Source organism: Hippocampus guttulatus, chromosome 12 (genome assembly GCF_054856545.1).
Source record: "Hippocampus guttulatus isolate MCC_2025c chromosome 12, RoL_Hgut_1.0, whole genome shotgun sequence".
NCBI classification, from domain to species: Eukaryota; Metazoa; Chordata; class Actinopteri; order Syngnathiformes; family Syngnathidae; genus Hippocampus; species Hippocampus guttulatus.
Genome location: NC_141272.1, coordinates 6,397,556 through 6,425,464, shown reverse-complemented (window position 1 = coordinate 6,425,464; position 27,909 = coordinate 6,397,556). Strand labels below are relative to the sequence as shown.

Here is a 27,909-nt window from a genome sequence, read left to right as displayed (position 1 = left end):
TGTGCAGTGGAGACCAGTCATGTAAAATATTCAACCCTCACAATGCCAATTAGTGTAATGGGGACGTATTTGCATAACAGGGTCGAAGGGCATAAATAAAGAGCTGCACGAAACGACTGCGCAAAGTTGAGGGATGAACAGCAGTGACACGCAAGGATTGTATTTTGTTTTTGTTTTGTTGCCATAACGGAAGAGCCGTGGGCGCGGGTAGCACGCAGATGGGGGGGTTCGGGTTCAAATCTCAATTCCGGCCTTCTTCTGCTCAGTGTCAACATAATAACAACCAGAGTCTTTATGCTCCTTGTTAAACACACTTGGTGTTTTATTTACATATGTTAAGACAAGAAAATGTGCCCTTAATGTCAGTCATACAACTTCCATAGAACCGTTTTCTGGTACACACCAGCTTTCAACACGAGTGGTTTATGTTCAGCCTTCATAAAACAATAATAATAATAATAATGATACAATAATATAATACATCCAGAGATCAACCAACCAAACTGAGATGTCTCGCTGGATACATTGGGGCCCATAGAGAACAGCGTAAAGTAAACTTTTAAAATCAGAGTAAATGGGACCAAGAGGTTTTTTTTTTTTTTTTAGTACTACAGTGAACGCTGTGGAATCAAAAACCTTGTTTTCTAAAATAAAATTTCAAAAAAGGAAAAGAAACCACATACACGCACAAAAATCCATATACATAACATTGGGGTGATTGGATGCGTTTTTGTTATCTATGAAAAATGAAAGTGTTTATTTCATTTTTGTATGATACATTGGGGGGGCTTTGTTTTTTGGTTCAGTGATAAGCTGGCCCCATATGAATCAATATAATAAAATGGCTGATTTTAAATTTTTGGTGCGTCATTTTATGATTCCAGAAACTCATCTTTACCATATAGTTTGTGACCAATTCAATTTTTCATTTTGACATAAAACCAAGAATTTGGGTTATCGTTGGCTACCATAGCTTCCTGACTTGATCCAACTCTGACTGTAGAGATAAGATTTATTGCCCATGTGCATCTGCGCCACAACGCGCATCCTGCAGTTGAAACAAACAGCCCAAGATGTGTACGACAAAACGAAGCGGACCAGCAAATCCTTGCTTGTGTGAACGCATGGACATCCGAAGAATTCAGCAGGTGTGTTGATTCAAGAAGATTGTTGGATAATTGGACTGCTTTGCAAGGCAATTTTAAGGGGACGGGAGGGTTGTATTGTATTGCTGCCATCGCGGAAGTCTGTGCGGACGTAGCACAACTTCCCAAAGTTACCATCATGTCGTTTTTCTTAGAAACAATCCTCGACAACCATAGCCACACAATTGACAGCGTTCCCACTGATCAATTTGATTTTTGAGCATCCCGATTGTAAAAGGTCAGCAATTTTTTTTGGGGGGGGGGGGGGTGGGGGGATTGGGCGGGGGATGCCAAATATGTATCGTGAGTTCACCAATGTTACATATGTTAAACAATCTATAACAGTGGCATCAAAAATGCACAAACGATGACCATCTCAATTTATTTCATTGAAGTATCTGTTGGTGAGCTACACTGACACATTTGGAAGGCCTGAGATTTCAAGTACGTTGCAGGAAAATGACTTAGAGAAGAACAGAATCCTAATAAGGTTGAAAAAAAAAACAACCAAACAACTTCTGCAAATGTGAAGTTTTGCATATGCTGTGACCGTAGGAGAACCAACGGCATCACGTGTATTATTGATCGAACTTGATGTCATGAATAACTGCAATTTGAAATGTTTGGAACCTATGAAGTGCACTTCATGATTTTTTTTTTCCTTCCTTTTTCCCCTCTGACGAATCAAAAGAATTGCCGCCATTTGCCGCTACCTACAGTGGTGATGTTCAATATTTATGTGGCCGACCCATGGGCGCTCTCATTGTTCAGAATCTTTCTCGGGGTAGAGAGGATGAAAACACCAAAATGTCTGGAGGAAAAAAGTTCAGGACCAGTGTGTTAATGTGCGGCGTTTTCCCCCCTCAGGTATCTGAAATGAATCCATCCTGCGTGTTTTTCTTTTTTTTTCTCCTGATATTGAGCAGAAAAGGCACTGAGCTGAGAATCGCTTTCAAATGGACACTTTTGAACATATTAGCTGCAATGAAATGTCTGGATCGTTGTAGACTGCAGTTCACTGTGAGTTAGAAGCAAAAAAAGGCTCTCGTTCTAGCATTTTTTGGCATTATTATTTTCCTCTATTATCAAGGTTTTTTTTTTTTTTTCTTCAGAACTATCCACTCATTGTTGCTTCTCGCCGGCCTCTCCTCTGTCCTCTCCAACCATTCCCTGGGGGAGTGCAATGCACACCAACAGTTAATGGAACGTGGGACATGAATTTGGTCAGTTGGATGGAGGGAGGTGTGTGTTGCTCTTCACTCGTGGTCCTCCGGGTCCACAGACAGTCCCACAGTCGTTCACGGCGCCTCCTTCATGGTTGGTTGTGGAAAACCTCATCACGATTCAACCGACACACCCAGATCTTCTCCAAGCATCAGGACTTCAAGACTGTAAACCTCTTTCGTGTGAAAATCAAGACTGCAGAGGAGAGCTTGATTCCTTGAGGGGCTCAGAGAATCCCAGCAAGCTAAACGAATTCGGTTTTCTCCACCAAGTCGCCCATGTAGGAATCATCTGGGATGAAAATCATTCCTCGTATGTTCTTCCGTCCCGGAGCAATGAGTCCAGGTTGTCATTTGCATATCCACAATGTGTGCCATTGGGCGTCCTGTCGGCTCCACGTGTTCGATTCTGGTCTGCCGCATCCTTTGTGACTCCTACAAACTTGTTTCTCTGAGAAACATGGTCCCGATGCTGTAGGACACTTTCCTCATAGAGGCCGGGGGGGCGGAGCGAGAGCTGGTCAGTGACGCATGGCTGTGAGAGGTTCCCGCCTCCAGGAAATAACAGGTTCCTGCGATCTCCTTAGGAAAATTCTCAGGGAGCTCCAGTTGCGAACGAGGGACGAAGGAAAACGATCGGTCATCTTTTAGCAGCCTGAGAAAGAAAATAATTAAAATTTTGGTGGGGGAACAACTTTTCTACAGGCACAAAAAAAAAAAAAAGACAATTGGAACGACTGTTACCTATGATGTCACACCTCAACATATCTCACAAGACCTCAGCTCAGTGTGAGCATTTAAAAACTCTCTCTTGCATTTTCTTTGTGTGTTTTCGATGATTTGTGGATGTTGCAACAGGAATGCACCTGTGTTGACAAAGAGCGCTCCTCTTTGTCAACACAGGTGCATTCCTCCATCTGAGAAAGCGATACACTTGCCCTGTGTGTTTATTCCAGAATTATAGTACAGCGAAGATATTCGCGGTTTGACATGAGCACAGTCATCCGTTTCCATATTTTTGTGGGGACATAGCCTCCGTTGTTCGCTAACATTTTTTTTTTAAATACCAATTCTCCAATGGACTTTAGTGGGCTTTTCTGCCATATTGAAATGCAGCCCTACATTTATACTGACGTGAACACACGCACGCACGCACACACACACACAAGTATGTGCATGCCACTTACTGGTAGGTTGTAGGGCTGACATTGATGCACCTCGGGTGACTCCCTGATTCAAACTTGCTAGCCAGAGTCACGTTGTTCCCAAAAAGGCAATACCTTGGCATTTTAACTCCAACCACACCAGCCAGGACGGAGCCTGTGTGGATGCCGATTCTCAGCTAGGGAGACAACAAGAAAGACAACCAGCGGTTTGATTGTGTTTCAGTTTACTTAACCAGAACTGACTGCAGTTGGCTGGCAACCAGTTCAGGGCGTCAACCGCCTACTGCCCGAAGACGGCTGGGATATTATTGTTTCACAATAAAATGAAATCAACTCCGAATGCAATGCAATGCACACAGATTTGATGCCGGCTGAAATGAGGTCGAGTGACGTGCAATGCAATTGCATGTCATGTGGACGTCATGCACTCAGTTGTCAGTTGAAAGATGTCCAAAATGTCCATGCTAGTTATCCAACCTTCAACATACCACTGTAGTCAAAAAAGGTAATCCATCAATTTCCGCAACATTTCATTTACCAACCATTCGATACAAATTTAATCGGCGTCCTCTTGATGAGTCACTCACATACGGTGAACAGACAGGACGGGCCTTGGAACCCAGTAGAGTCCTACTGATCTACTGGAGCATCTCATCACCGTGGAAACCCACGCTACTGTCTGCATGCCAGCACAGTTCGATGTAGCCATGGCAACAGCAGGGTATGGGGGGTAGTGAGACAGAAAGGACAGCGATAGAAAGGCCGGGGGACAATATACTCGTAGCTAGAGGGAAACGTCAACCTCATCAGGCCATTAGATGGCAAAACATTGAAAAGCATGCAATCGGATGGGGATGGAAGGGCAATTGTCGGTGATTTCAGATTATCAGATGGGGAGGGGGAAAAAAAATAAATAAAATGACAAGTTTGCCCTTAAATCACACAGTGTGGCCATGAAAAGCCACGACAGGGTCGAATACGAAACAGTAATTCTTTGATTGACAGTTACTCGGCTATTCATACACTCGCATTATAAATCCGGGCCTCTGTGTCTGACGCTCCCTGTAGAAACAGTTCTTTCCAATTCTCATATCACACTCTCTCCATCGCTCTGTCAGTTGAGCTTTTTTTTTTTCCTCCCTCTAAGCTCTCATGCTAGTTTGCATAACAGCGCAACGTTGGCTGGAGTTGAGTGCTCTCACCGAAGAGCATTTATCAAGTGGTTATGGCCATAACACCCCTTTTGGACCAACAGGACGAGAATTGGCCAATGGCAAGTACAAGAGAGGGTGTGGGGGGGGGGGGGGGGTAGATGGAGAAAAGCGGGCAGAAAATAAGCTCTGTAAGAAAAAAGCAAGACACTACTGAGGCATGAGTCGCTTCGTTTGTTCAAATGGAACGAGGCATGCAGGGAGACGGCGATGACAGAGAGAGGGATGGGGGGGGGGGGGGGGGAGCATGCAGACCAAAAACGCTTGGCAAGGCCTTTCTATTTTGAGACAAATGGAAAGCACAGAGAACCTCTGTCCTCTCTGTTAATCAGCAATTATGTTGCTGCTTCTTTCGCACACACTGGTTGGGTAGTGTCATTGTTTTCATCGTCTTTCTACTTTCAAATTCAAATTCAGGTTCCGTGCTGAAGCGTCGGGTAAATCAAAACTTAAAGAGCATATGGCTGCTGAATACAAGAGTTCTTATTTTCTGTATTTTTGCTCAAAGTGTAATTGTATCTGGTTGTCGGTCAGTATAAAACAGAATGGTACAAAATGCATTGTTATTCTTTCACAAAGAAGACACACTCATGACGCAATTGTTGCTTTTTCTGCATTTCTCTGTTTTCTTTTGTCCAGTACTGTTTTGATTTTGGTCAAAAAGGTCGTTTAAAAGAATGTACTTTGTGGAAAGCAGGCAATGTGTGTCTTGTGACAGGGTAGGCCGGGTCATCCTCAGGAGGTTCCCGCACACACATTCAAATCACACAAACACATCATGAACATCTGGCCATCTGATCACAAAACAAAAAACAGGATTAGATAAGAAACCTACTTTAATCACATTCAATCCACGTACATGGACACATCCACACAAACAGGACATGCTTCCATTAACCTGCTGTTAATCTGATTGTTTTTTTAAATTTAAAAAACCAAGCATCTATGCATATGTAAAACAGCGCAAGCGTCATGTCTATGGCTTTTTCATGAATGCTCATGAAGCCACACGATTTAATTCTGGACAGGTGTGCCCTTGGCTGGAAAACGTGATGCATGCTTTGCAATGCATTAACAGAGAACGTCACTTGGGGTTAAGGAATGAAAGGACAACAACTGAGGCAGTTTGGAAGTTCGATCAATCGATGTATGTCAGCACTGACAGAGGGGTTACGCATTAAGAAAACGGATGGTTGTCACAACGGTCTGTGTTTCGCTCACTGAAGTATATTATATACTGTACACCTCTTATCCAATCCAATTCACGTATATTAAAAACAATTCCGATCCAAAATGCTGCACAGAGCATCTGGTTTTGCAAAGGAAGGCGGCAAATCCTTTTTCACCGCACTGTATAAACTGATGACTGGTTAGCACGTCAGCCTCACAGTGCGGAGGTGCAAGGGTTCGATTGAGTTGCCAACGAGGAAGCGGGCTTGTCCGCACGGTCACCTAACTCACCTTAATAGGCTTGCCATCAGGTGTGAGCACTTCTTCAGAAAGTTCCATCATCTTCAGAGCCATGTGCGCGATGGGCTTTGCGTGGCTGTCGACCTTCTTGTGAAGACCCCCCGCCACGCAGTAGGCGTCACCTATGGTCTCTATCTGTGGGAAAAGTGAAGTCACGTTGAATTTTAACAAACTTTTTTTTTTTTTTTTTTTTTTTTTTGCAAGCAGTGCAAAAATTGGCTTCTGGTTTGATGTTAACATAACACTGTTGAGGATCTCCTCCTGGTTACCGGCATAGTTGAGCTGTTTCATGACGACAGACGTCTGAAGGTTAGTCAGAAAGGGGGCTTTAGGAAATGGATTTGCAAACATGGACAATACTGGTCTTGAAATTGAGGGTGCGGGGGTGGGCTATTCGCTTGACTTTTTACTTGTCATTTTATGTTGTGGGTGTCACTGTCTTATTAAGAAGGCCATTGGTTTTATAGTACCCACTTCTGCGTAATTACAATTGTTGAGTTGGTTGTAACACAACAACTGAAATGAATGATTTCTTTTTTTTTCTAAGTATGGACTCAACTATAAGTGAGGCCCCATGTTTGAACCCATTTCTTTGAGTCAAACCTGTGTGGCTTGAACAAATAGGATGGAGAAGACCAAGAGAAAAAGACAAGACAAACGGCTTTAAGCATTCCAGCGGGTAAGTCATTTGGACAGTCACCATGACAATGTCACGATACGGCCGCCTCACTTTCCTCAGTGCGTCCACCTGCGTTTGTGTTCTATTTTTGTTTTGCCACACACATTCCTCTTCCCTGCACACATACATGCAATTACTCGCAGCAATTAACGCTGCTTTGAAAACGGGAATGCGTAAAAAATAAAAATAAATAACATTGAAACAACGAAAAGTAAGAAAATATGGAAAACAACAATCAAATTGTCTCAAGGGTAGAATTCCAACAGAAAAAAAGCCCAAACAAAATCCAGCCCCCTCAAAAAGTATTGCAATGGCAAAGTTGATTCTTTTGTTTTTGTGGTAGACTGAACACATTTGGGTTTTAAAACAAAAAGACAACACAAGACACATGTTCAGAGTTCCAGCTTTTATTTTAAGCAATTCAGCGCAGAGCATGTTTCGTTTGAAGCCACCCGATTTTCAAGTGAGCAAAATTATTGGAATTGATGGGTCTTTTGTTCGTTGCTTAAGTGTCGCCTTTTACATTGATTTCTTAAACATTAGGGACGGCTTGTTTTTGGATTTGTCCCACAAAAGCGCAAACACCTATTTCTTAAATGCACTTGTCTAAAATAAATGAATAAATAAATACCAAAAGAAAGAAGACTCCACTAATACACACTGTCAAGACAACCTTTTGTGCTTGACAATGTTTGGAAACAAACCGGATAGTGTCCGGATCCCACAAACGCAGATTCGGGTAAACTACGAAAGAAAAAGATTTATTTCTCGAAAAACAACGGACCGACAAAGAGCCAGCAAAACCAAATATGAACAGAAAGCACTTGCAACCAGCAAGCTAAATTTGACACCCGAAAATACACAAAACGAAATGTCAAAAGCCCAAACACACACACAACTTAAATCGGACAAGAACAATTGGAAAACCAAAACAAAAGAAACGATCGGAAAAGGAGCAACTATGAGTGTTGAACGTGAGGTCTCGATAACAGCACGCAAGGTCCTCCTTAAACACGAGTCAAGGCTTGATGAGGAACAAGAAACAGGTGCGCCGCTCAACATGCATCCACTCCAGCTGGTGCTGAATCCCAAAAACAAAGACTGAGCGGAACATGACAGTGAGCGACTTGCGCTGGGCATGAAAAGTCCCCACAGAGAAGCATCTTACATTTTTTTTTTATGTAACATTATGAGGGGTCACACCTAAAGTAAAGCATTTTAACTTCACCCTCAAGCTCTTATTTATTTTTTTTATCCAATTGCCTTCAGAGTCCCCGCCCCCCCTACCAGAAGCCCCTTTCACATTGCCAGTAAAAGCGGGCATTTATCCAGTTTGTGTGTGCATGTGTGTGTGTGTGTGTGTCACTGTTTTGTATAAACAACATCAACACAGTGTGTAGGTTGTGGGAATGTCTTTTTACCAGCCAGTGAGAAATGCCACAATGCCAGGACCGGGGTGTGAAGTTGAATAATGACGGTCAATTCTCTTGTGCGGTTGCGTAAGAAGCAATCATAAGCACTAGACACTGGAGTTGCCGCTCTTGCGCATCATTATCTGATTGTAGGTTGCCCATGTCAATGACATCATCATCTGTGTGTCTGCGAGGCAGCAATTCTGTGTCAAAGACGTCAGTGGGTTTTTTTGCATCCTTTTTTTGTTGACCAACCTTGTAGACATCCAGAATGCCGCACTGGTAGTCAAAGCGAGTGTACAGCTCGTTCAGCATGGAGATGACCTGCATCGGCGTGCACTGTGCGCACACGGCCGTGAAGCCCACGATGTCGGAGAATAGCATGGTGACGTCATCAAACTTGCGAGCGGGCACCGGTTGACCCTGCCACAGTTTCTGCGCCACATCGCCCGGAAATATGGAATAGAGGAGGTCCACGGTTCTTCTCTTTTCCTCCTCCAACGCCTGGTGAGTACGCTCCAATGTGGCCTAAAAGAGGAGGATGAGGAGGGAAGAGATGAAGAGGTTTGATTTGGGGTGCTGTGCTCCGATGAAGGCGTTGGCGACGGCGCTGCTGGGATGTGGGAGGAGTGCACCGGATTAGAAGAAAAACAATAAAACACCCGAATCTATCCGCGTGTTAATTCGATCTTGCGTGCGATTATTTGTGTCTGTGGGCGAGCTTCTCTGAGCCCGTCTGATGGAGTGCGCGAGCGCTGTTCATCTGGGCAACTTGAGTGAAATGCACCTATTTATGAGAGTGGCACGGGGGAGTACGAGCAGCGAGAGATGATGCACAGAGCAGATGCATGGACTGGGTCAGGAGCCAGTGACTTGCTCGTGGATGCTTTGAAAGCAAATTATAAGAGCAAGTCCCGGGGGGGGCTCTGCTCAATGCAGTCAGTCTGGCAATGTTGAGATTTGACTCATCAGTGGCAGCGGTACAACCGATTTTAGCATCGTTGTTCAAAACAGAGGTGCATGACTGGAACCGCAAAGATTCTCTACTGATACGGAGGGACGGAAAACACTCTGCAAGCTGGCTCCAGATGTCTGATGTCCGAACACTCGGCAACTTCCCTTCAGCAGTCCTCCCTCTCGCAAGTCATCAAAAGATTACAATTATTCCTATTGTGACATTATTTATAGTTTTATTGTACAGAGGTTAACTTCTGAAATGCCACTGAAAATATTGCCTGGGGAGTGAAGAAAGGCTTGATGAAAGGCGGATGCTTCGATGTGCGCTCGGTATTTTAGTCAAAAAACGGATTCCAAATGGAGCCAAATCGGTGGCCCATAAGAATTCTGGATTGGATTTCTTTTGAAATGAGAAGTTCCAATGTGTTCTAAAGTTCTCCGAAATAATAATCTGACTGGCTGCCATTGTACCTTGAGTTTGTCCATCCTCTTTTTGAGGCCGTCCTGTGCTTTGGCCTGCTCCCCCACCAAGATGACGTCCCGTGTGGCATCGTGGATGGGGATGTCTGACAGGTGGAGGCCTCGGCCCATGAGCTCCTCCAATTTGTCAACACGCGGCGAGCCCAGAAACATCAAAGAGCACGACTCTGGCACGTGGATCATCTGACCCTTCAACTCCATGACCTGGCCATGAAATGACAAAGAAGACACAAAGGAATAAAAATCTATGTGAGGAGAGAAAGCCCTCCAAATTCTTCCAAGTTTTTCCCAATCCTTTTTCAAATTGCACAACCGACAATTTCATAAAGTCTTGCATTTTTGTGCACATTCAGAGATAATTATAGCAACATAGGATCTCTGTGGTGAAGTCAGGCTGAATGCATAATGCATGTCGGCTTGTAAGGCAGGGGAAAAAGCTTTTAAAAAGTGGGTGAACTGGTGTCCGACGTCGATAGACACATTTTCTGATCCACTTAATCATCACACGGGTTGCAGGGGGGGCTTGAGCCTATCCCAGCCGTCTTCGGCTAGTAGGCGGGGGACACCCTGAACCAGTTGCCAGCCAATCGCAGGGCACACAGAGACGAACAACCAGGCTCTCCTTTGTCTGCATAATACATAATACATGTCTGCTCACACCCACACCGAGGGACGATATAGCGTGTTCAATTAGCCTGCCATGCATGTTTTTGGAATGTGGGAGGTACCCGGAGAAAACCCACGCAGGCCCGGGGAGAACATGCAAACTCCACACAGGGAGGTTGATGCGCTAACCACTGGACCACCGGGCCGCCCTGATAGATTGAAATGCCCTCAAACCACAATGGCAATTGCTTGTTAACTCCGAGGAAACGAATGTGTCACTTGGTGACAAATAGCTTTTCTGGACTATTGTTCCAAGCCGGGTTTATAAATGCTTCCTGACAAAGCGTCACACATCTTCCCAGCGGTGAGATTAAAATGGACATCGTGGCAAATCGTCTCATGGGATGATGACAGACACTGTACCTCTTTTGAATGCGAGTACGCAGTACGGTACTCTGACACATAGCCTTTCCCTCCACGTGGTTTCTTTTGACCAGCCTTGACCCCCGTTGATTACTTCTGTTTACTCTTCCCTTCTTCACCTGCTCCTTACGCAGACACACACTCTCCTAAACCGTCTCCTCCATCCTCCCTCTGTCTCTCTCCATAGTGTCAAATAGATTATTCCGCCGGTGAGCACACTGCAGCCCCGTTTTATTTATAGCACCAGGCTCTCCTTTGTCTGCATAATACATACAGGCTGCATTACACACACCGCACCATATTTTTTGCCGCACACAAACACACAATCGCCAGGGAGACGTCTCTTTTCCAAGAAACGCCACCAGACAAAAACATACGCATCCGTGTGGTCGCGTGGAGCCTCGACCCCGCAGGGTTCAAGTTACAAGCACCCGCCCTGAAAAGGCAGCGGACCGTTCGTTTGAACGACTGTTGATGAGAGACGCATATTCACATATACAGGTGAACGGACGCTTTAATGTGGCCAAGTGGGTTTATCGACAAAGAACACGTCATTTGTTGACAGCAACACAGGCTGCCATAAAATCCTAATGTTTTACCAATTTGAATTGCACTACAAATATACAGTTTATACTCAGTCAGATCTACAGCAATCAGGTAAGATGGGAGGGCCAAACACATCGACATGGTGGTAAAATCTAAAACGCGAGAGGTGTGTCAGAAAAAAAAAAATCGGAACTGTTGTTGCACAATGTCTACTTTTTCCCCTACAAAGTCATCCAGCAGATCCTGCAGCCTTTTGCTTTGCTCAGTGCATGAGAAGAAGCGAGAATTGTGGCAGGACAACTCGGGGTTGCTTCACCGTGACAAAACGCCTGCTCACAAAGCCATCCGACGGTTCCTGGCTGCCAGGAACATCGCCGTTCTGGTGCAAACTCTCTACTCACCAGATTTTTTTCCATCTTTTCCAAGCTCAAGGAGGTCATCTCGGTGAGGCACTTTGAAGAAGTGAAGCTTTTTTCGACACACCTTGTAAAATGATACTGTGATTCTGCTTGTACAGTACATGGATATTTTCATAGTCATCTCCACCCTGGGCGGCCCGGCCGGTGGTCGAGTAGTTAGCGCGTCGACCTCACAGTGCAGAGATGCAGGGTTCGATTCCGGCCTCCCTTTGTGGAGTTTGCATGTTTTCCCCGGGCCTGCGTGGGTTTTCTCCAGGTACTCCGGTTTCCTCCCACATTTCAAATTCATGCATGGCAGGTCAATGGAACACTCTAAATTGTCCCTGAGTGTGATTGTGAGTACGGATGGTTGTTCGTCAATGTGTGCCCCCGCGATTGGCTGTCAAACAGTTCACGGTGTCCCCCGCCGACTGCCCGAAGACAGCTGGGAGAGCTGGAAAGCAGATCAGAAAATGGACGGATGGATCCCCACCCTGTGTGTGACGTTTACATATCTGTATCACCGTGAAAGGCTATTGGAAACCTTGAAATTGTAAATCTATTTTCGACCGAAATCAGGACAGTGGTGGGTAATGTGCTTCCAATAGCTCCTGTGTTATTTTCAGTGTGTCGTTTACATTTTCACTAAATATGATGAGAGAAAAGTCAAGAGATGCTGGCATCTTATTTGGTTTGGCTCGGTGTAAAAGCACAGCATGGCAGACATTTAATTATATTCCCATCACAAAGGGGCTTGTCGAACATGTGTTTGATATTTTCATTGGTTTGATGAACCAATTAGAGGCTAAAATCTGGCGTGTATACATTTAAACGTGTGTGTGTGTGTGTGTGTGTGTATTCTAAACAGGTACCACTGCCTGAAAAGCTTGAACAATCACACTCATGCTGTTTTCCATGGCAATATACTTCTCCACAGCAAGAAGCACACCACAAAGAGTAAAACAATCCAGCACAGGAACACACAAGTGGTATCAACCCATTTTAGAGGAGCTGAACTAAGCATTCTCTTCAGTGTCTAAACACGCTGGATACATTACTGTATGTCTCTGTACATTTCACTCGGTGACCTAATTTGTTTCTCTGTCACATACACACGTAATGTACATAGTGACACACTCATCTGCACACGTCCCTGGAGGATTTGTGTTGGTCTGCTTGAGCATCTGTTTCACTCAGCAGTCTGTCCTGCTCGTGTTTACATCACACACAGAGAAGATTAGAAGATGGAAGCAAAGGGGGGAAAAAATAATATACACGCAGGGAGATGAAGGGTGTCTGAATAAAACGAGGTAAGATAAATTGAAGAAAGTCAATCCGCACAATGTGACAAATGGGCCTAGAGCTATAAACTATGAGTGAGAAAATACAGTATGTATCGAGATATTACAACTCAGGTCACAGAAACATAAACCAATACTTTTAGTACTCATAATAGTCTTACAAGATATGTGGAGCTCTTTTCAAAACCTGATAAATGTTCCTCCCAAAATCAACCTTGCCATGCCATTCTGTTTTATACAGACTCCATTTTCTTTTGCTTAAAGCCAAAAATAAATGTCTCTTTAAATTTGTCACACCACAGAAGAGAGTACTGTTCACAACCCTGTCCCGACTCAGTATTTATCTAAAAACATGAAAGACATGACAAATAATATTAAAATATATTATGCCACCTGGGATGTGTGCAGATTGCTCCAGACACAATTTGTTTGTCAACACTGACTGTTAATAACTTCTGGACTCACCAACCAATTCGAGGACAGAGAAATGTGTACGTCATGGAGGGCCTCTGAGTTAAATTTGAAATCTGATGGGTTAAAGAAACGGCCCCAATTTCTGTTTTTGTACAATTTTCTTCAAAAGGTTCTAACACTGAAAACTGATGACAGACACCTGAGATCAATGCAAATGGCTTGCTTTTGTTGCGGTCATTTGACCTCAAAATATTGTACAGTAGAATCAATCTTAAAGGAATCTCGGGACAAATCTTACAGATTTATACAGTACAATACATCTGTTCCATGCTGATGTACCATTGCAGCGCTGTGGCATGTATTTGACCTCTGCATAGTCCGCCACCCCAGCCCACCTAACGTTTACTGGTACACATCAAGTAGGGATGGAGAGAGGTGGGATTTGACCTTTACCGTGGGCCTTTGGATGTCTCTTGCCCAGCCAATGTCCCTTGGTGACAAAGGGAAAGATGTCAAACTGAAAATGCACCCCCCCCCCCCCCCCACACACACACACACACACACACCGAGTGCAGCAGTGGGGGATTGTTGGATTCTTTACCTTGGCCTGTCGCCTTCTCTTGTTGCCCTTTCTCATGAAAATGTCAACCCATCCCTCCCTTTCTCTCCGTTTTCTGCTTTCTTGCCTTGGTCATACAAAACGCATTTAGCAAAGCAGTTGAGTAGGAATGTACACTGCAAAAAAACAAACAGCCGCTTACAGTTGACAGATTAAGGCTTAACCCTGAGCAGTATCCATCCATGTGGTGTGTGGGAGAAAGGCAAGACAACTACTGTAGTTTTTGCTCTGCCAGTCATTTGATGAGAGCCATGTGAACCCCATCGTATCCCCTTTTACATTCCATAGTGGAAATGTGATGGAATTTATTCTATCGGTAAAAGAACATATTTCACCAAGCCATCCTTGACCCAACAATGAGACACTATTTCCACCTTGTCACTCAACGTGTTCAAAAAGTGTGCAAGGTTCTCAGAGGGCATTAATGAGAGAAAAACCTCAAGTGACTGCTCCTTATCAAAGTATATGTTTTCTACACATTTGTTTTCATGTTAACTATAACTATTGCAACTTACTGTATTTTTGTACTTAAATGTCAATAACAAATGCACAGGTGTTGTTTAAAATGTTACCAGCATGGCTTTATGAACTAGACAGCGCGTTGCAAAAGTTGGTTACAGATCACTTGGTCTTACTGGAGGAACACTGCTTTGACAAACAAACAAACAAATGCATTGAAATATTGCGTCATGACGTCATCCAAATCAAGAACATCAAAGGCAGATTGAAAACAGTAGCTGTTATTTTTAATGAGTGACCCAGACTGTCAGAATAGGCAAAAGCAAGGGTAGAAACATTTGTTGAAGTATCTTCCTGCATTCGTGCGAAAGCACAGCACTGACCAATCTCCATGTCAGTTCTCACCACGAGGGTGTTGTTGTGGCTGACTGATCCAATCAATAAAGAACCGGATATAGCATACAGTATGGATTGATTCATTTGTGGAGAGTTCAAGCCAAACCTCAGTCCACCCATAACAGTCCTGCGGAGGGAATACGAAACCAAATGACTTTCATTATTGAGCTCAATAGTTTTCATTTGTCCTTTGGGAATTTTTTTGAAAAGTGGTGCTGCTTGTTTCTAGCGACACGTAATATAACAGTTTGTCTTTCATGGAGAGTATTATCACAGACACATGTTATGTTTTGTATTCGTGTGATGTTGTCGTCTCACTGAAATGTAGTGAGGCTCCCGGCCCCATCCAAACTAGCGGGTCTGTGGCATGACTCTTTTCCGATAGTATAGATAGCAAGCCATATTTCAAGTTTGTTTGCCGATACGGAAGTGAGTCCTAGACTGGGTTGGAAGCGAGCCAAATCCCCCTGGGTTCTGCCATTGCACATCACTTTTTAAATCATAATGCAAACATCAGCCTTAGAAGGAAAAATAAATGATCATTGGGCATATCCATCCCTCCATTTTCCAATCCGCTTTATCCTCACAAGGGTCGCTGGAGCATTTCCAGGTTACTGGAGTCTTTGGGCAGGAGGCGAGGGACACCCAGAACCATTTGCCAACCAATCGCAGGGCACACAGAGACGAACAACCATCCGCGCACACAATCACACCTAGGGACAATTTAGAGTGTTCCATTAACCTGCCATGCATGTTTTGGGAATGTGGGAGGAAACCGGAAACAATCCATGCAAATTACACACAGGGAGGCCTGAGCTGGGATCAAACCCACGACCTCTGCACTGTGAGGGCCACGAGCCACCATCATTGGAAATATGTACCAGATAAATAGCAAGCCCCATGACTGCAGAGGGGGAGTAAATTGGTAGGGGCGGGAAAATAAGGAAGCTGACATTGTGAAGTTACCTGCTGCAACTCCGATTTTTCAAAAATGATGACAGCTACTTTTTGTTAACGTCACAAAGATTATTTCTCGAATACAAGACTGTGTTTGGTATCTTTAGGGGAAGTGTGTAGTGATAAAATGGAATCGTGTAACATTGCAAGCTGGATGTGAGTTAATCAAGAAATTTTTGATTATCTTACCTTTTCCTTGGTCCCCAGTTGTGTGGTGTCTGGTCTAGTACGGATAGTAAAAGGGGATGCAAGCCTCAGTAGGATCCCCTGGAACGAAGGCTCCATCTTGGGTGAGATGATCTCAAAACAGTCCCTGAACGAGAGACCCCGGTGAGGCTCGATGCGAGCCTGCCTCCGTAATCCCTCGCCAAGCTGCAAAAGTTCCATCCGAGGGCCGAGAACGAGGTGAAATGGAAAGGCACGGCAAAATGTGGCCAGGCCGATGCGTAGATCACTGGGGTTGGTTGAAAGTGATGAGGAAGCTTTCTTGGGACACACGGGGACAGCGTTTGGCAGGGGGTAGGAAGGACATGTCTCTTGAATTTGGAAGGACATGCAAACTGTGGGAGCAGTGCTTGGGAAAGCTGAGGGTGGAGAAGGTGAGGAGGAGGGCGAGCCAGATGGGGATGCAGTTGGAGTTGGTGTGGCGGAATCAGCATAGCTGTGATCTGCATCTTCTTTGGGCAATAAAGGAGTCAGAGGGGGCACTTCTTCTACTTCCACTTCGGAATGAAAGATGCGTCTGGAAACGGCTCTGATGAGCCCCGGCATGATCAATCCCACCACAGGGGCCGGGTTAAAACAATGGAGTAACAACAACTTCCCTCTATCTTGTGATCCGAGCTCTTGATCCAATTTTCTTCGGCCCTTCTCTTCCTCATGGGGATCCTTGCACTGAAAGGAAGGGCTTTCCGATGACGCGCGGCGACCCGTGGAGGTGCGAATATGTTCCAAAATGGCATCAAAGCCGTTAAAAAAGTCCTGGAGGTTGCCACCTACGGCCCTGAGCACACGTTCGTTCTCTTCAAAGCAAAGGCCGAAGAACTCCTCGCCAAAATGCTCACGCAGCTCTAAGAATGGGACTCCTGAGAGAGAGAAGACGCAAAGCACAAACAGTCAGCCAGGGTCCGTGATTTGAAAAGGGATGAGATACAGTAAATTGTCTGAAAATAAGTCTTGGGACTCCAGCTCAATCATCATGCAGGAACTAAAATTGTAGGAAAATAACATGGAGCACAGGTTCTTTTTGTCCACTCGTCTGGAAGAACATTTGTGACGTCGGAGGTCACTGGAGATGGGCAACGAGGCTTCATGGTTACAAGCTTGATTCTATTTTTTTCCCCCAGAGGTTTGTTGGAGTCTAAATCAGGGCTTTCAAATTCTTCCACATCAAACTCATCCTACCACACATTTGACAAGTACGAGACACTGAGACCATTCATGCAGTCAGAATTTTCGGTCATAAACTTCAGCAGCACGTGCTATAAGTGTTTGTTGGCCGTGAATGCTTTATTTTGCATCAATTAAAGCAAATCTACCAAAGAAAATTAATTCTCAGCGTACTCAAATATCAAAGCTTTGTGGAAATTATCAATATGGAGGGAATTTAAAAAAAAATCCTTTCCCATGAATACTGATTGCTTAATAAGATTAAACATTTCGGGCTCTATATTTGTACACAGCGCAGATGCCCTCGAGTGTAAAAACTGGCGTCTCGTGATTTTCGTGCCGACCCAAGCAAGCCTTGATGTGCTTGTTTGGGAGTCTGCTTCATCTCTCTGTGCCACATACTGAGGGCATATCCTGTGACATGCGCACGGTGCACCTGACAACTTGGCGGATGAAAGGTGACTAAAATTGAATTCCTGCTGGAACCACGTCTGACAATTAGCGCGGCTTTTTTGTGTGAATTTTTTACGAGCCGCATCATAGTTATGGTTTCCTTCGGAGGGCCGTTATAACTGTGAACCCAAAGAAATGTATTATCGCCTCATACAGCAATTCCATACAAACTCAGAGAGCGCGAAATGACATGCACTGCATCTTGCATGTCAATCGACCATCGTCTTTCTTTTGCCAACACGCACAGATTTCCATCCGTCTTACCCAGTAAGGTGGCCGTGTACTGCAGGATTTGAAGGACACCCTCTTCTGAACCAGAATTTTCTAGAAATGGGCACTTCTCTTCTGTACTGTCCCTTCGCTGGTCCTCCTGACTCGAATCTGGACACCTGTGAGTAACCCAAAGACTAACAATGACTACAGAGAAGCAACAATATCTGTCGCTCGATGATATTAATATATTACTTCTGTATTAGTTAACCTTCATGAAATGTATCCACCCTTCATGTGAAAGGTTTGCGTATTCTGAAACTAAATGTGTTACACTGAACAGATAAATGCTAAAACTCCTTCATACAAATGTAAGTGTCAAGATTGGAATGCAGCAGAACCTACCAGAGATGTGCATCATAACAAAGTTAATGAACTAATAGTTGATTATGATGTGAAATTGATTTTTTGCTGAGGAGGAAAATGGAGTGTACAACGCGAAAGCAACCAACAAAGGTGCGGTCCATTCATTCGGTGTATCCTGAAGAAAAAAATGACGTCAGCTGAGGCCAAAATCTTCGCAGGCACACTTGCACTGACGGCATTATTCAGCTCAATACAAGAATGCTACGGAAGAGGAGGTGACAGAATGGATGTAGTTGACTTTTTGTGGTCTTTGTGTTTGTGTGACAGAGTAGTGAAATCAAGCAAGCGCCACAGAAAAGCAGTTGAGCGTAGCGGCAGACGTCACAGACAAGACAACCACCGACAATCTACCTGATCTCGTGTTGCCTGTAAAACCTCAGCGTCCTCTGCAGAGCCTCTTGAACAGTCTGTGTCTGAAAGAAGTTTGAACATTTCATTTGGAGGTCATTCGAATTTCCTCATGCATCGCCGTCTCGTTTTGCTGCACCCCAAATCTCAAATCATGAAAATCAACATGAACATCAAAGACGTCAGGAAGGAAGCACATTAAAAAACCCATGTTGATTTCTAATGAACATCCTTTTCTGCAATCTCATCCATTGTGCTGCAATTCTTCTGACTGACTGCTAATCACTTCCAGCTAACGTGTGTGTGTGTGTGTGTGTGTGTGTGTGTGTGTGTGTGTGTGTGTGTGTGTGTGTGCGTGCGTGCGTGCGTGCGTGCGTGTGTGTGTGTGCCAGCACAGCTGGTGTATTTTGGAAATCTGTGCCAGAATAGGTTTGAGAAGACCGGTCCAATGTGATCCTGTGTGACGCTGCTCAAATGCAAGGTTATAGTGACAATACTAAGAACACAGTGTGCCAGCTGGAGAGGTCATTCAGAGGCCTCCGCCCACTACGGACATTTACAGGAGTGATTTCAGCCGCGCGAGCACGTATGGCTGCGCCTGTGTGGGAATTGAAACAGATGAAGCAAAGTCAGAAAGGGACAAGTGAGCAATGGGGAAGAGAATTAAAAAATATATATATTGTGTTGTTATCACAAATATTCACCTTTTAAAATAACAGAAGAAAATACACCTATCACGTGACTGCTGGGACCTAAGAGCTTAAAAAATAAATAAATAAGAGGACAAGTGATTTTCTATCTCTCCCTCCACTTGTGTGCATGTACTTTCCAATGCCTCTCTGTGACTGTGCCCTTGACTCAGCAAGTCATTTACGACAGAGCATGCGCAGGTTCGTGTGTGTGCATCTGTGTGTGTGTGTTTGTGTGTGTGTGTCACGGGTACAAACTATTGCCACTTGCAGAAGCTTGTGCAGTTTAAGTATAGATACATCAACATTTCGCTGGCATGTTTACGATACACACATGAAAAATACTCCATGCACATTACAGGTCCAACTGAGTCCGTTTTAGAACATGCACACATATATAGAAACAGACCAAATATGATAAGGGTGTGTATAATGAATGAATTTGACAGGACATAAGAGCTTTCCTTAAAATAGGATGAACAAAAGTCTAGTTCCCATATTCTTTATCTGGTTATCTGTTTGCTCTGTCTCTTTACATTGGGGGTAGGTAAAATCCCACCATTAGTCTTTCACTCCTGCAGTCGTTATACTGCTGGATGTTAAGTTGCCATTACGTGCACAGAATGCAACCTCAAAATTCTGAGTAACTTGGAAAACAACTAAAAATAATTTGGAGGGGGTGGGAATACACCTCTCAAGATTTCACCTTACCGAGTCATCCATTGGAATTTTATTTGGCTTTTTGTGGCTGCCAAGTGACGGCACGGAGGAAAATAGTGACCAAGGCCATCGAACTGGAAATGTAGCGGTGCACGACAACATGTATCATCTGCAATGTCCCGAAATAAAATTAAAAAAAGACACCACACAATTAGCCGTGTTTAGTCAGTGTCATTTTGAAAAGGGTTCATTATGGCTCGTTCAACAGGCAAGCAGACAAACATTCACAGTTCTGTACATCTATAGAGTGCTTACAGTCGTAAACTTAGCAAAGGATCGCTTAGAGGTGACATGCACTTTCCACCTCGATCGCTTAGAGGTGACAGCGCTGATATTGGACTGGAGAAAAATATCGGTACAGAGCATTCGTGAGATCGTTAATGCTGTACAGATCAATAGTTTGTTTCCATTTTTATAAAAGTCGCTAAATGGGTGGTATCAAGCCAATGTCAGTCGATTTATTCTTCAAACCGAGTCAGAAATCAAGCTGTGACTTACTACGGTGTGTCCTGTTTAGGATGACACAAACACACACACTGTACTGTATGCATTGGACAGAATGCATCACTAGACACACTCACCCATTTTGTTTCACACTTTTCTGCATTAGTGTACAATATGTTGAGGCCTTGATCAGTGTCATGGATCGCTAAGTTGATGAAAAGAAGAGGGGGAGACAGAGAAAATGAATGTTTGCTCACATATAAGTGTGTGTTGTGTGTGTGGGTGTCATTGCTTCTGGGTCAGCGTGGTCAGGGAGTGAAGACAGCCATAGAGAGCATGCTCTGTTCTCTCTGTCACGGTCCATTGCAGTCAACAACAGACACTGCCGCTGCACGCAGCTACTGAGTATGCAAGCAGCAATGGTGTGTGAGAGAATAAAAAAATAAATAAATAAGGTAATAAACACAGAGGTGAGCTACACGCCGAAACAGCATGTGCCATTTGCACCCATATGAATTTGGTAGCCTTTCCTACAAAAAGACAACATAAGGAAATGAGTAGAAAATCGCTGAAGTTGGCTTTTTATTTGTTCAGAACGATTTGGGGAAAAAGAATCACCCCGGATTCCCTTTGATGATTAACATAAATGCACATGGGCTTTTTTTGCCCTGATTTGGCGATAGTACACAAAAGCAAAGTACCGGGTAACGATTAAAAAAGAAAACGGCGTTGTCTCATCAATTGCGGTCAGCAAAACGGTTTTTACTGCGTCTTGGTTCTGTTTGTATAAGGAGTGCTTTGAGTAAGGACCTGGATTATGTGTGCATTGTATTTCATGACTCTCCATGGTACTCGATGGTACAATGACTTAGTGACAGAGGGAGTTACAACCTTGAGCCTACTGCATGTATTGTGCGTGTCTATATCATGTGTGCACATGCATACCTGTGAATGAAAAGTGGGCTTGTCTGACCCTTCAAACTTCAGGGCTGAAAATCAATCCCATTCCCACAATGTTGCCAATTGCTGGTTTGGCATGCATATTACATGCTTTGACAACACATTTGTCTGTACCAGACCCTTTACTTGCGTGAGAACTCTTTAAAAAACGTTTTTTTTTTCCCTCCCAGATTATAAAATGGTGTGGGATCTAGTTAGAAGATTCCAGAAGATCCCAGAGTTCTGTATTCACTACTAATATCAGAAGTCTGATCGACCGAGTATACATGACACATACTTGCTGTTCAGTAAAAGGAATTTGTACCACATTTTACGAATTGCAGGTCATGAACCGAAGCTGCAATAGTCCATTTACTGCATGCATCAGATTTCAAGTTGTAATTATAAAAAAAAAAACATACATACATAAATAAAAGGATGATATCATTTAACTAAATACAATTTTAAGCTACAGCATTCTCAGTGAATTGAACATTATTTTTAAAACCATTGAAATGAAAATGACATAAGGAATGACTTTATGCTGTTGTCTGTTGGGTATAAAATGCGCATTGATGAGTGATGAGGCAAATGAGGTTCATAGGTTACTCTGTCAGGGAATTTGTTTCATTCATTGCCTCGTTGAGCTTTCCAACTTCAAGTCTCCTGAGTGAAGCTGATCATTTTTTCTCTTTTTTTTTTTTTTTTTTAATCTCCTAACACATGCAAACTGAGGTTTTGGAGAGATGAATAAAACTAATCACACAATAATGACACAAACATTGAACATTCTCATTCAGCTGCAGTCTCCCAAGATAAGTGTGTCGCTGTCCTTGAGAATATGGAACACTGAATGTCAAACTCCTCATTTGTATGACACTTCTGCTGCTTGTGGAAATCTTTTGTAAGAAGTATTAATTAACTATTCCAGACAAATTGTCCCCTGTTGCTGTAGCAACACAAAGCAATGATATGGGCATCGTTCCAAATTTGCTCCGCTCGCACACTGCACGCACTGCTGCGGAAACCTCAGCACTTTCCACGTACACGTTTGTAAGCTTTTGATTCGACCAAAAAGGGTACATCAAAGTCAAATATTCACGGTGACACATTAGTTCAGGCCGTACAGTACATCGAAGGACAGAAATAGATCCCTTCGACTGTACAACAGAAAAAGAATCATGTGTTGCACTGCTTACATCAGAGCGTAGTACACACACACGTTACAAAAATGCAGGTCAACCACATTATTATATCATCTGCCAGATGATTCCGGTTACCTCGGGTGAGGTATAGCGATAGCTGGGGAGAAGGCAACAATACCTAAAAATGCATGGTCTTAGGCAACCCCATTTAATCTTATCCGACGACAGTGGTGAATGTGAATGTTTGATTTAAATCAATTTAATCATATTTTTCAGCCTCGATGTGCTGCCATGGCAGTCGAATTTGTCAAGAACCTTTCAGAATCAGTATTACTGGCCGGCATCATTGTTTAATATTATTCATTCATTTTCCGAACCGCTTAATCGTCACTCTGGTCACAGGGGGTGCTGGAGCCTATCCCAGCTGTCTTCGGGCAGTAGGCGGGGGACACCCTGAATCGGTTGCCGGCCAATCGCAGGGCACACAGAGACGAACAACCACCTGGCCCACACTCACACCTAGGGACAATTTTAGAGAGTTCAATCAGCCTGCCATGCATGTTTTTGGAATGTGGGAGGAAACCGGAGTACCCGGAGAAAACCCAAGCAGGCCCGGGGAGAACATGCAAACTCCACACAGGGAGGCCGGAGCTGGAATCGAACCCGGTACCTCTGCACTGTGAAGTCAATGCGCTAACCACTGGACTACCGGGCCGCCTGTATAATATTAACTAATCAAATTTCAAGTTTGTCCTCGAAGAGCAATAATAACTTTTTCACTTTTCTGGTTGTTAATAGTTGGTCAGAGCAAGCCAAGCTTGACTAACAAAACACATCTGTAGCTATCTGCATGCATTCATCACCATCGCTGGGACATCTGTGTGCTTTTATATCGTATTTTTGTATCGTGTTGACGGTTTCTTCAAGTGCAACTTGATCGTGGTGCAATGGCGAGCCCCCGCTGAAGATCGCCCAGGTAGCAAATGCCCAGCTTGCCACTGGGTGTTGTATTGCTGTCTAGAGGTGGGTGGTAATGACTTACATTTACAGTACTTTTTTTGATAAATTCTACTTATTAGAATACTGCATCGCATATTTTATTTTTACTTTAACGCAGTGTGGCCAAGAATGACAAGATTCGATGAGGCTACGAGCGGTCACAGAATGCCCATTCAGCTAAGAGTTGCTATCGGCCACAACGAGCTCCAAGTCATTCCACACACCGACTGCCTCACACAATCCAACATTTAAGGAATTTCGAGAAATGATGTGAATTTTCCCGAACGGGTGGTGTATTTCCGGGCCCGTCGCGGCCGCCGGCAGCCGTCCACGAGACCCTCCCGATCAACGGTTACATTTCAGCGCGTGATGGCCACACACTGTTGCCAAATACGTTTTGGCACATGGTGGCTTGTCCGCAAACAACTTTGCAGCGGATGACACACCCCCTACCCCCAGCAACCTCCACCCCCGTCAACTATTTTTCGGCACGCGATGACCACCGTCGCTGACTATTCCCAGCATGTCCCTCTACGCCCCTCTTTTATCTGAAATGTTCCTGCTGTCATCTTTAAAGACATCACAGCCACACTATAACAGAGTAATTAAAGAGCAACAGTGGCTGTGTCCAAATTCATAAGCTGCATCCTCCACAGGCTCAATTCATTGGCCCTATAACGTAACTTCCGGTGTGCCTCCGCTACACGCCGGTGTGTCTAAATTCCTGCGGCGTTCAACTCTAGCCTTCAAATCTGGCCTTCGTTTCCATGGAGACGGTGCCCTGAGTGAAGACAATTTCGGAGCACACTTTTGAAGCCTATATTGCTCCCCGCTTCCTCTATGCAAGGCCTGTCCAATTTTGCCACGGTCCTCGGAGGCTCCATGAATTCAGCTTACGAATTTGCACACAGCTAATTAGTTCTAAAGAGCGCTGCGAAGCCTGCTGGGAAGTGTGCAGCTTTAACATCGCTGTAATATTTTTGTTCGGAAGAAACGTTTCTTCTGTGTTAAAAAGAGCAAGCAATAGTCCACTCTCTACTTGCATTTTCATCTACGGATATTTAGAATTGCTTGCGCAATCTATTTTGGTTAGTCAGAGAGGCTTCATGTCACATGAGTGTTTGACTTAATCCAACCTCAGTATTAGTGACATTTGACTCAATTTCACCAAACGGAGGTAGGCCGTCACGTGACCACACAAAGAACCCCACATTGAAGTAAGTTTTCAAATGAAACTCGGTAGAAATCTGTATTTACTGTATAGAACGAGGATAGGCAGAAATTGGTAAAATGTGGAAATGAGCTTTCCCGCATTTCACAAAAAAGAAATAAGTTGACAGAACTAATTGTGTCCACAACTTAAAGACATACTGTAAGTAAAAACAACTCCGCAAAATGTTTTGGAACCAACAATTTGCTTATTTTGTTGTGCTAACTAACATTGTTGCCATAAATGTCAATCATTTACATTTTGAAATTGATTAACTACAGTTTTGGCCCCCAAAAAAATGCAAACTGTGTTTTTTACAATTTACTTGAACTTGAGAAACATACAAGAGGTGGTCTTTGTGTGCGTTTGCAGAACATAATGCTCTGTGTAATACATCATAAGTTATTCACTCGTACTCTTGTACTACAAATACTGCTACTGGTTACTCTAAAATGGTTCAATGATTTGTTGTTTACGATGATACTAATGCAGCGTGTTATACCGGAGACAAATTCCTTGTGTGTTCTACATACTTGGCCAATAAAGATGATTCTGATTCTGATTCTGATTAGTCAGTGCCCAAGTAGGGTTTTTTTCAGTACTTAATCTTACTCAAGTAATTCCTTTGGAGGATTACTCTAAAGTAACAATTCTCTTCGCTGATCTAAACCACCTCTGCTACTGCGTTATGCAATCTCCCACAATTCCCTTTATCGTGATTTGAATGTACGTATGCCCTTTTATGCACAGTGTTTAGCTAAGCAAACAATCAAAACTTGTTTTGGAACAGTGTATTTACAACCTGTGTCCTCATTCCTGCAGCAGAACTAGCCTTCAAAACAACTATCTCCGCTTTCGAACATACCACTTCACTTTATCTTCAAAAGTGACAACACACAACACACTGAAGGGGAAAACTGATCGCCATCACTTTGTTTTCATGACGTGATGTGTGAACCTCCGTGGCTTATGAACATAGTGCTGTTGTTGTTGGTTGTTTTTTTTTTATCTTCACTGAACCAAGTCTGATCAAGTCAAAATCAGGTGGCTAAATTTGCCTTTATAATATATATACTGTATAATGTCGATTCAAACAATGAAATGCTTTTCATTTTGTTTGATCTTTGCAAACTTTGTGGAACCCTGGTGGAAGCACCATGCCACACATTGTTACAAAGTGAGAGGAATGTGAACAGCTCCTCATGTTTCCTTTATCACATATCCATTATTGCAATTTATTATTACCCTGTATTTGTACAGTACCAGAAACACAAAAGTTATGATATAAACCGTTTCTAAAAAATAATAAACGTGTACTTTTGTGGTTCATTTTTATGAAAAATGTTGCCAGTTTTTTTTTTTAATGCAACACTTTATTTCTACATCCTTTTCAAATGATCACTTCTACACGTTCCTCGAAATTCACAATGTCCCATTACCGGTGGGCAATTTTAGAACAGGCCTTCAGTCTACTCATGGGATCCCTGGAGGCAACCTGGTGCCTGCAAGCTCAATGTAAAATATGGTTGTTTGACCACAATGAAGCCTGGGGCATACATGTTATAAACAAAAAAAGTTGAGTTAAAAAGAAGAAGAAAAAAAGGATAAACATCTTTTTTCTTTTGAATGGTAAACTGAATTTTTAAATGACATTAATTTTATACTAGAAATGTTAAGACAATCGACAACATCAAAATATGTAGTTGGGATCTCAATTACGATTAAAAAGGCGCTGAATTTGTGAAGGAGTGACAACAAGGATTCGTCCAGTGGGAAACAATTCATGTCAGTTTTTAAGTGTTGTCTTGAACAGCACTGTAAACGCAAAATAAATCAACTCTGTGCTTCATACAATACCGAATGCTAATATGCTGTCAGACTTAAAGGAATACATATGACTTTAGAAAATATGTCTAGTGGGCAAGTTCGTTGTAAAGTCTAATCGAAGCCTTACCGTGGGTGATGTCAGCCGTCTCAGGCTTTCGCCTAGCGAATCCAGGTTGACCCTTCTTCTCCTGGTCACCCTCTTGTGTGGCCCGCCGACTCCAGGCTGCTCCCCACTCGTCGGGCACACGAGCCTTTCGGCGGGGCTGCGGCCGTTCCAGAGGAGCGGTCTGGGGAAGGAAGAGAAGGGACACCCTCGGAGCTCCTCGGCCGCCTCCAGCCCGCCGTCCCCTCCATCCCCCCCGGGGCTTTCTAGCCCGCAATCGGAGCCCACCGAGCTGCTGAAAGACTCTGAGGAGATCTTGCGCGACGACGAGGACATGGTGGCGAGGAAGTGAACGCTGAAAACAGCGGCAGCTCTGGTGGTGAGGAGGAAGAGGAGAATGATGCTACAGCCGAGTGCGTGCCACGTCCACCTATATAACACGGACTCATCAGTTGGTGGCGGTGGTGGGGGGTGTCTGTCTGTGCTATTATGTAGACATGGTTTGTATGCTTAGGTGAGTCTACGTGTGCACAGGATGGGTGTCTGAGGGTGTATTCTGCAGGAGCGGGTAAAGGGGCGGGGAGGGGGGATTCAACCGACAACCGGGGCACTAACTGCACGCAAACATTTACGTAAGAGGTTCGGAGGTAGTTTTTTTGGGGGGGGGGGGGGGGCTCTTATATACCGCAAAAACTCTCGGGGGATGCCAGGACGACACCGGACCCACTCGAGGAACAAATTTCAATATATCCGAATAAGGAGCTAGCTTAAATATGGTGTGCCGTCCTATTTAAAAAAAAAAAAGCAGACGTCATATAGCGTCCAGACCTCCCAAAAAAGAATTGAAACGTCGCCAAAATCCATCACATGTTGCCCCACGCCAGGTAATTCCGACACGGTCCTATTCGGGATACAAACATGTCCCTGCGCGTCTTTCCCCTCCGCACTTTGAAGGAGAATCCCCGTGGCCCCAAAATAAATCACAGCAGATGCGCTCTCCGTCTTCGTCCCTTCGCCTCTTCCGATTCCTTCTATAGTCCTCTGCGACAGTGGCGCTCCTGTCTGCGGAGCAAGCGTCCTCTCGTGGTTCACACGTGCCTCTCCAGCGTCGACCCGTCCCCGCGGCCGTCGCTCGGAATGCGGCC

At 44.0% G+C, this 27,909-nt stretch overlaps 1 protein-coding gene across 1 annotated transcript; it reads right to left on the bottom strand.

The window, feature by feature from the left end:
- Window positions 1–298: 298 nt before the first annotated feature.
- On the bottom strand, window positions 299–27,909 carry gucy1a2 (guanylate cyclase 1, soluble, alpha 2). Its single transcript, XM_086125460.1, has 9 exons — window positions 26,789–27,909; window positions 18,692–18,753; window positions 17,969–18,093; window positions 16,052–16,947; window positions 9,735–9,947; window positions 8,562–8,834; window positions 6,207–6,350; window positions 3,556–3,710; window positions 299–3,023 (listed from the first exon to the last, which is right to left on the bottom strand). The coding sequence occupies exons 1-9, from the start codon at window positions 27,098–27,100 to the stop codon at window positions 2,804–2,806; spliced, it is 2,400 nt and encodes a 799-aa protein (XP_085981586.1). The 5' UTR covers window positions 27,101–27,909; the 3' UTR covers window positions 299–2,803.